General features: G+C 42.3%; 2 protein-coding genes across 2 annotated transcripts; both read left to right on the plus strand.

Moving 5' to 3' along the window:
* Positions 1-315: 315 nt before the first annotated feature.
* On the plus strand, positions 316-4200 carry LOC142985987 (uncharacterized). Its single transcript, XM_076134221.1, has 3 exons — positions 316-331; positions 1833-2619; positions 2673-4200. Exons 1-3 carry the CDS (start codon positions 316-318, stop codon positions 4198-4200), a joined length of 2331 nt encoding a protein of 776 aa, XP_075990336.1.
* A 186-nt stretch (positions 4201-4386) lies between these two features.
* LOC142985988 (uncharacterized) lies at positions 4387-6762 on the plus strand. Its single transcript, XM_076134222.1, has one exon. The coding sequence runs from the start codon at positions 4387-4389 to the stop codon at positions 6760-6762; it is 2376 nt and encodes a 791-aa protein (XP_075990337.1).
* Positions 6763-9552: the final 2790 nt, after the last annotated feature.

Raw genomic sequence — 9552 nt, forward strand, 5'->3', positions numbered from 1 at the left:
CTGCGTTTTAATTTGGTACTTAAGTTGGCAACTCTGTCTGTCAATGTCATTTCAGTGTCAGTGTCTGTCATCTCCATTGAAGTAATAATACTAACTGGAATGATCACTAAGACCGAATTCGCGAGCCGAGCGAGACTTACTTTAAATGGCCTCTGTCCCTTTCTAGAAGGTGACCATACTAAAGCGGAATCGTGGATAAACTTGAGACTACTAAATATATACAGTAACAAAATTTTGTAATTACCTTACAAAGCATCGATCGTATTTACTTTTTGGATCACTTTTAAAGATAGTACGGAATCTATACAAGTGAAAATGAGTAACAGGAAATGTATGTAATCATGTTATAATTATATTATATACTATTATTTATAATACGGCGCGAATATAGTGGTATTCTCGATAGTGTGTGTTCCACCGAATTTGGCCAGCGTAGTAGACAACTGTAGGACCTTAAGAAAAGACCAGTGCATTGGTTGGTAAAAAAGTTCCAGTAGTAAATCCAAACGAAACTCATACAACTGTACATATTGTTTTTATTTAAAAGAAAATTGTACATTACTGAACAACATGGCCCTATGCAATCTTTGTCGTAACGTGGCTCGATTTCCCATAATGTTTATAGCCATTTCCTTTCCGTATGTTGTCATTGTTACAATCAAATATCTATTTGATAAACATTTCTGTGTAATTATAGCAATAACTTTTTTAATAACTGTAAATGTCATCGTTACTTCTGAGTCAATTTTTACTTCCGATCAGTAGTGTAAATAATATTTGTCATTTTTACTCATCACGCAGCCCAAACTGGTCACAATCATGTGCTATATCTTTGCCACGTATCAACTACTCCACCCATCATAAAACTCAATACTTTTATTTATTATCCACCTGAGCAATGAAATGAATGAAAAGAAACTGAATCAAAAGATGTATGGGCATACATGTAAACTTTAGCGGCCCCTAGGATGACTTTTTACTGTATCCATTAAACAAGAGCAATTATTTGGTAAAGCTGCTTAATTCTTTGAAATAAGAACAAAATATGTGTGATTTCCACAAAAATCTTAAATGAGAGTGACACTACAATGCAAATCAAAGTTCTCTTAATTGCGAAAGAAATATTCCACAACCTAGACACCAACCAGTCACAATACATTTTTTAACCATATTTATCACAAAATAATAGTGATTAATACAAAAAACTCGGAACTATTTATTGCACTCAGATGTCAAATATGGCCGAAAGGCCGTACCAAGGGGCGGAGCTTAATTTGCTTGATTTTTCTGTGTTGCTAGAAATAACAATATCAATTTCCTTGCTGTTTAAAATTGGGACAAACATTTTCAAGATACAATCTATCCTCAGTGTGAATCAAGAGTTATCTATACTATCTATACTAATATTATAAAGCTGAAGAGTTTGTTTGTTTGATTGTTTGTTTGTTTGAACGCGCTAATCTCAGGAACCACTGGTCCAATCTGAAAAAATCTTTCAGTGTTAGATAGTCCATTCATCCAGGAAGGCTATAGGCTATATATATCATCACGCTACAACCAATAGGAGCAGAGTAGCAATAAAAAATGTTACAAAAACGGGGAAAATTTTGATCCATTCTGTGCACGATGAACGCATAAATAACTTTTTTATATAGTAAATTAGGCACATAAACGCATAAAGTAATACGTAAAAATTAGATTGCACATTGTTTACATTATATTTATTAATAATAGCATATTTTAAATAATAATTAACATTTAAATTCTTACTTTATACGTTTATGTCAAATTCATTACGATTACGGCTCCAACCGCGAAATCTGTCCGCACAGTGAAGACACGAAGATCGTCGCGTACAACAGGATCTCGATCAAGGCGAATTATTGAGGCAGAAGAGGAGGTTGCCGCGTTAAAGCTCGCGCTCGCCGAAGCTAAATTAAAGCGACTGCGCGTTGAGGCAGAGGATGAAGACGATGACTACGCTCCTTCGTCGGTTGCGGATGAGGAAGAGGACGACGCACCTAGCCGGGTAGAAGAATGGTTGAACAAGACCGCGCTTCCCAAAGAAGTGAAGGATCCGGAATGGCGAGGACAGGACACTATCAAAAAAGAAAATCAAGTACACAGGAAAGAAGGTGTCCCTGCGCGTCAGCCGGACGTCACTTCATTGGCAGAGGCGCTCACACAGGCAGTGCGAATGTCCAGAGACGCGCCGAGGTACATTCAGGAGCTACCAGTCTTTAACGGAGAAATTAGTAATTGGTTGGCGTTCCGCGCCGCCTATCAGGAAACGCACCAAATGTTCTCGAAAATCGAAAATATTGCCCGCATAAGGAAAAGTTTAAAGGGAGCTGCTCATGAAGCAGTGAGCAGTATGCTGATCAGCCAGCCGGACCCACAAGCCATCTTGGATGCTTTGGAACGCCGATTCGGAAGACCGGACGCACTGGCTATGAACGAGATGCAAAAACTAAGAAATCTGCAGAAAATTAATGACGACCCACGTGACTTATGCATATTTGCGAATAAAGTGTCTAACATCGTCGCTACGATTGAGGCTTCCGGCTATGTTTCCGCTGCCTACTTAGCTCACACAGGCGCGAAAACTGTCAATCCAAGGCATGTGGTGAAGACGGATGCGACATGGCTCACCATCGTTTGTTGCACCACAGAAAAGATACTGTGAAAGAGCAGCCGGCAACTACGGCACCAGTAGAGGTCACGTCAGCGGTAGAAGTTGTGAAAAATACTAACGCCGCAAGAAGTCGTCAAGCCCTGCTGAAGATTGCGCCGGTTACATTGGTCGGTCCGAATAGCACCAGGGTCGACACCTTCGCACTGATGGACGACGGGAGCACCATCACCCTGATCGAAGAAAGCCTAGCGGAATTATTAGGTATCGACGGCCCGCGAGACGACATGTGGGTGCAAGGGCTTAACGAGACGGCGAAACACGAAAACAGCAAGAGAGTGGACGTAACCATACGAGGCCGATACAACCTCAATGGCCAACAGTATAAAATGCGGAATGTACGCACTGTGCAGAAACTAATGTTCACGCAACAAACGATTAGCCGAAGAGACGTCGAAAACTGCGCACATCTGAAGGGCATAGAAGACCAGCTAATATACCAAGATGCTCGACCAAAAATCCTTATTGGACAAGACAACTGGGAGCTGTTAGTAGCGCTGGACATCAGGACTGGAAATCGAGACCAACCAGTAGCAACTAACACCAAATTAGGCTGGGTCTTACATGGATGCCGAACTTCTAGGATAAGGACAGTTGACTTCTGTGGATATACTACTAGCCCAGAAGAAGATGAAAAACCCATGGAGAAAATGATGAAAGAATTCTTTGACCTGGAAGCAAAGAAAAGAAGGAATGACCCTGACGAACGCGCCTTGGAGATACTCAATGCACACAGTAGACGGTTGCCCGAAGGACGTTTCGAGACCGCCCTTCTCTGGAAGAATGAAAACAGAACAATCCCGAACAATTTTGACAACGCCTTCAAAAGGCTGGTTAACCTAGAAAAGAAACTGGACAGAGAACCGAAACTTAAAACACAGTATGAAGAAAGGATTCAAAACCATCTTAACTCAGGATACGCGGAAATTGTGACCACACCTGTAGCGCCCGGAAAAACTTGGTACCTGCCTCACTTTGCTGTATGCAATCCTGCTAAGCCTAAGATACGACTTGTGCATGACGCGGCTGCTAGATCACACGGAACAAGCCTAAATGACATGTTGCTCTCTGGTCCTGATCTCTTGCAACACCTGCCTGGAGTCATCATGCGATTCAGACAACACGCTTTCGCAATCTCGGCCGACATCAAAGAGATGTTCATGCAAATCAAAATAAGGGAAGAAGATCGAGATGCGCTGAGATTCCTGTGGCGTGGAGACAATAGAGGGAATAAAACACCGGAAGAGTATCGGATGACATCTGTGATCTTCGGAGCCACATCATCACCATGCACCGCGCTATACATCAAAAACAAAAACGCAGAAGAACATCGCGAGACGTATCCTCAAGCGGCCAAGGAAATTATCAGGAACCATTATATGGACGACTTTATAACAAGCTTTCCGACCAAAGAAGAAGCTGTCCGCGTGTCGAAGGAGGTTGATAAAATACATAAGAAAGCTGGTTTCGTGCTTCGAGGATGGACATCGAACGATCAGTCTGTGTAACAACATTTTGACACAGATCAGGAAAATAAGATTTTACCAATCGGCGGTAACACGGAGAAAACATTGGGCCTGTTGTGGGAGACCGGTAAAGACTGCATCAGCTTTCATCTAAACGAAAATAAGACGCCACCTGAAGTACTAAAAGATACACGTCCCCCAACGAAAAGAGAAGCTTTGAGTATCATTATGTCACTATTTGACCCACTTGGTCTGGTCTCTCCTGTAACAACACCAGCAAAGAGATTGATGCAAGAAACGTGGCGATTTGGCACAGGATGGGATGACCCCATGCCCGAAGAATTACAACCTCGCTGGTCAACGTGGTTGAAAAACCTGCTGGCAATCAAGAGCCTGAAGATCGCGCGGTGTTACAACATCGGCCCCGCGATACAGGAAAGGGAATTGCATACCTTTGTCGACGCCAGCGAAGAAGCGTATTCAGCTGCCATCTACATCAGGATGTTGCGCGCCGACGGAACTGTACATGTGGCATTGGCAGTAAGGAAGAGTCGCGTCGCGCCATTGAAGCCTACCTCAATACCTCGACTCGAACTTCAAGCCGCTCTGCTAGGCGCACGATTAGCACGCACGACGGAACAAGAACACGACTTCGTGTTCACCCGAAAGGTGTACTGGGGTGACTCCCGCACAGTACTGGCGTGGATAAGAGCTGAACCACGCACTTTCAAGACGTTTGTTGCGCATCGCCTGGCAGAAATTGAAGAGCTAACTAAGGTGAATGAGTGGCGGTGGGTTCCAACAAAGGAAAATGTAGCTGACGACGCAACCCGAGATACACCCGCAGACTTCAACTCAGGACATCGATGGTTCCATGGTCCCGACTTTTTAAGAAAACCAGAAGTGGATTGGCCCTCAGAAGAAGTCAAGCCAATTGTCGAGAAAACAGGTGAAGAAAAATGTCTCGTCACGCTAGAAAGAGGCACGCCAATGTACTTGCCGAACATCGAGAATATCGCTAAGTGGCAAACACTGATACGCGCTACAGGAAGAATGCAGTTCATCGACCTGTGCAGGAAAAGAAAACACGTTGCAGCTGTAACTAGAAAACGTACCAAGGAAAAGCAGGAAAATAACCCAACCTGGAAGAAAAATGAACGCAAGAAGAAAGGAAATGAAACATCAGTGAATACTGAAGAAAAGAAAAGGCTGATTCCCCTCGATGCAACCTATCTACAAAGAGCTGAAAATATGTGGATACGAGCGATGCAGGATGAAAGCTACGCACAGGAAAGGACAAGGATAGAAAACGGTAATGCGCCGACTGGAAAAGATCGACTAGCCAATCTAAGCGTTATCATCGGCGAAGATGGCTTGCTGCGCCTACGGGGAAGAATTTCAGCTGCACCCGGAATTAGTGTAACCACGACCAACCCTGTTCTGCTCGACGGCCAACATCGAAACACGAAAATGTATATCCAGCACATACATGAGAAAATGATCCACGGCGGAGTAGAGCTGGTTGTGAACGAACTGCGACAGCGGTGTTGGGTGACACGAATACGCCCGACGGTAAAAAACGTTATAAGGAATTGCCAGAGATGTAAAATAAGAAGAGCAAAGCCGACTAAGCCTTCAACAGGAGACTTACCAGCAGCTCGACTAACTCACGGCGCAAGACCCTTCTCTTACACAGGGGTCGATTACTTTGGTCCAGTAGAAGTAACAGTAGCCAGACACAGAGAAAAGAGATGGGTAGCTCTCTTCACCTGTCTCACTGTAAGAGCAGTACACTTAGAAGTGGTGCCGTCGTTAAGCGCAGACTCGGCTATCTGCGCGATAAGAAGATTCATCGGGAGAAGAGGAATGCCGACAGAGCTGTGGTCGGACAACGGAACTTGTTTCAAAGCAGCCGACAAGGAGCTACGGGAAGCCTGGAGAGCAATGCAGGAAGAAGCGAGTGTACACCATATAAAGTGGCGCTTCATACCCCCTGCCTCGCCTTTCATGGGAGGGGCATGGGAGCGTCTAGTACGGAGCGTAAAAGAAGCCCTTCGGGTTACACTCCGAGAAAAGCATCCCAGCGACGAAGTTCTACATACGCTCCTGGTCGAAGCCGAGAACATTCTAAATTCGCGTCCTCTCACCCATGTGACGGTCAACCCCGAAGAACCGGAAGCTCTAACGCCAAATCACATTCTACTGGGTCCGAGCTGTCACGTGCCTGCGCCTGGCAGCTTTAACGAGAACAATGAGGCCACTCGAAGTCTGTGGAGACGAGCGCAGCAACTAGCAGACACTTTCTGGAAGCGTTGGGTAAAAGAATACAGGCCGTTACTCCAACACCGGCGGGAGCCGCACGCATCTGGTACACCCCTGCGTGTCGGCGATGTAGTAATCATCTGCGATTCCAACCTACCGAGGAATGTGTGGCCAAAGGGACGAGTGACACGCGTCTTCCCTGGCAAAGACAACGAGATACGAGTTGTGGACATCACTACCAGCAACGGTCATGTCTTGCGGCGACCATGCAAGAAGGTCATCGTGCTACCAGTTGAATCGCAAGATGCGACGGCGGGAGAAATGTGCACGATGAACGCATAAATAACTTTTTTATATAGTAAATTAGGCACATAAACGCATAAAGTAATACGTAAAAATTAGATTGCACATTGTTTACATTATATTTATTAATAATAGCATATTTTAAATAATAATTAACATTTAAAATAATATTTCTAAATAAAAAATTTTATTTAGAAATATTATTAACAACCTTTGTTTACGTAGAACTTTGTAGAAACACGAATATTATTATTAGAACCTTCCAGTTAATAAGAATCATACGAAGGAACAATCGCGAAACACCGAGCGCCGGCGATCCTTCGATTAAACACGCCGATCGTTCCGGAAAGTACAAGAATGAGAAAGACGTATTGGCAAAACGCGTATGCGCGAGCGAGACGGAAAATCTCTAGAACATCGCGCGGCGCGACACGGCGCGCTTGATCTTTCGCTATGATTCTAGAAGCAATGTTTGTGAATATAAATATGGACGCGCGCCGAGTAGCGGCAGTTTAAGTTTTAAACTCATCGAGTGAAGATCACATCGGAGAAAGAAGAAAAGTACATAGTGAATAAACCGTACATTGTAAAGTATATGAACAGTGTATAGTAAATAGTTTATAATACAGTCCACTTTGAAGATTGAAGAAAATAAAATAAATATATTACTTCGCAACCGGTGTTCTTATTGGAAGAATAGTAATCCTCCACACATTCTATCTTATGTGACGCAAGCGAAGTTGCGCGGGTCAGCTAGTTAATCTATACTAATCTATATTGTTTGTTTGTTTGAACGCGCTAATTTCAGGAACTACTGGTCCGATTTGAAAAATTCTTTCAGTGTTAGATAGTCAATTTATTAAGGAAGGCTATAGGCTATATAACATCACGCTACGGTCATAAGGAGCGGAGTAGCAACGAAAAGTGTTACAAAAACGGTGAAAATTTTGACCCATTCTCTTAGGTGACGCAAGCGAAGTTGCGCGGGTCAGCTAGTTGTACATAATTTGTACTTTTCTATCAATTTTACTGCCCATATATAATATCATTCTGTATAAGAAAATGATCATGGCATTTCTCCAAAATTTTACAATTTCAGGATTACCTAAATACTACTACTATATATATAATAATACTACTTAATTTCAGGATTACCTAGTTGTTAACCTCTTACCGCATGCCAAGCCATTTATGGCTTCCCGGTTTTAATATTTTTTTACAGTTTATCTAAATATTAAAATAAGAAAACAAATACGGAATAGTGTCTATCATTTGTCAGTGAAACGAAACGTATTTTTTTAATCTGTGGTAAGTCTATGGTTAATCAAATATTTGAGGTTATTTGATGCGCGGCCGGCTGTTGAATTGCAACAAATTGAGTAATAAACATATTAGTGAAAAAGAAATATAAAACGGTGAGTGAGTAAATCAAATAAAATCATTATACAGGGTGTAAATGACAGCCTACCGAAAACGAAAAAAAAATGACTTTAGACACGATTCTGGTGCTTATGGCGTTGAAAATTTTCATCGGTTATTTCTTGATTTTTCCGATTTTTTATGCGTTTTTTTAAATTTTTTTTTGGTATTATTTCGTTAATACTACACAATGCAACATGAATATGAAAAAAAAATCCGTCATATTACTGGTTTTCACAAAAAACAGCAATGGATTAAAACAACGTATAAATTCGCTATCAGCTGTGCGCGGCCAACGACACCGCGCCGGCGGCGGCCGGCCGCGACGGTCGACGTCACGCCGCGTACCTACGCGCGCCACACAGACACACGATTACGCACACAGCTGTCAGCCTCACACTCACTAGTATGCAGCGTTACTTAGTATTTGTTCTATGTTAAAAAATAAAATTACATAATTATCCCGCTCTCCGATAAAAGGTAAATTCATAAGATTTAAAATGTGTGATATCTTATTATTACACGTACAAATACATACAGAACGACAAAAAATCCTATTGATATTCTTTAGCGCTATAAAAATCTCTAATAAACAATTTAACATGTATTGTCGCTTTGTTCCATTTGTTCTTGCAAATTTCTATTCGATATTTACACGCTCATTCATAGGTACCTACTTCATACAAGCGCGGTGCGACTCGAAAAGTAGATGGCCGTAGTGACGCGTGACGCCGCGACCGCGCGTGGATGTTACATAGATGGGATGCGACAAAATGGATGCTAAGTAATTCTCCGGGGATTATGAATTATGATAAGTTAGTTTCTCTGATAAGAATATTAATGGATATTGATTGTTATCATTGTTATGTACCTACATTTTTTATGGTTTAATTAAATAAACGTTTCGTGTTTATTTTATTTACTTTAAGCTGATTTTATGTTATAAATATCAAAGTATTTTAAACTTACATCAATAATGTTTGTAATGTTATTTGGTATTTGAATAAAACTACAATGCAACCAGTAACAACCGTGACAAGTAAAAATAGTAATGCCACATCAATATTTTATTGAATCTAATCTCTCGCTGGGATCCTAACTCGTCGCTCGTCACCAAATCGGGGGCGCGCGCGCGGACGGCGCGGAGGGAGCGGGTGGCGCGGGCGAGGGGCGGCGCGAGTGAGCGGAGAGGCGCCGGCGGCTCTCTTTGAATTGAATGATAGTTCGAGCAATTCGCTCGCGGAAGACGGAAGCTCTTCACCGATGTCGTTCGTTATGTCCTATTCGTCGTGTCGTGTGTGAACTGTTGTTTATTATTACTTGTTATTGTTTCGGTTTTGAGTTGTTAGTGTTTTTATTGTTATTATTTTTGTTGTTATTGTTTTCGAAGTGCAGTTGTGTTCGTAAATA

Source organism: Anticarsia gemmatalis, chromosome W, assembly GCF_050436995.1.
Source record: "Anticarsia gemmatalis isolate Benzon Research Colony breed Stoneville strain chromosome W, ilAntGemm2 primary, whole genome shotgun sequence".
Lineage (NCBI taxonomy): Eukaryota > Metazoa > Arthropoda > Insecta > Lepidoptera > Erebidae > Anticarsia > Anticarsia gemmatalis.

Coding starts and splice junctions, on each gene's coding strand:
- LOC142985987 (XM_076134221.1), top strand. Junction 2,620..2,672: donor GCGAAAACTGTCAATCCAAG/GCATGTGGTGAA, acceptor GTTGCACCACAG/AAAAGATACTGTGAAAGAGC.
- LOC142985988 (XM_076134222.1), top strand. CDS start 4,387: ATGTCACTATTTGACCCACTTGGTCTGGTCTCTCCTGTAACAACACCA.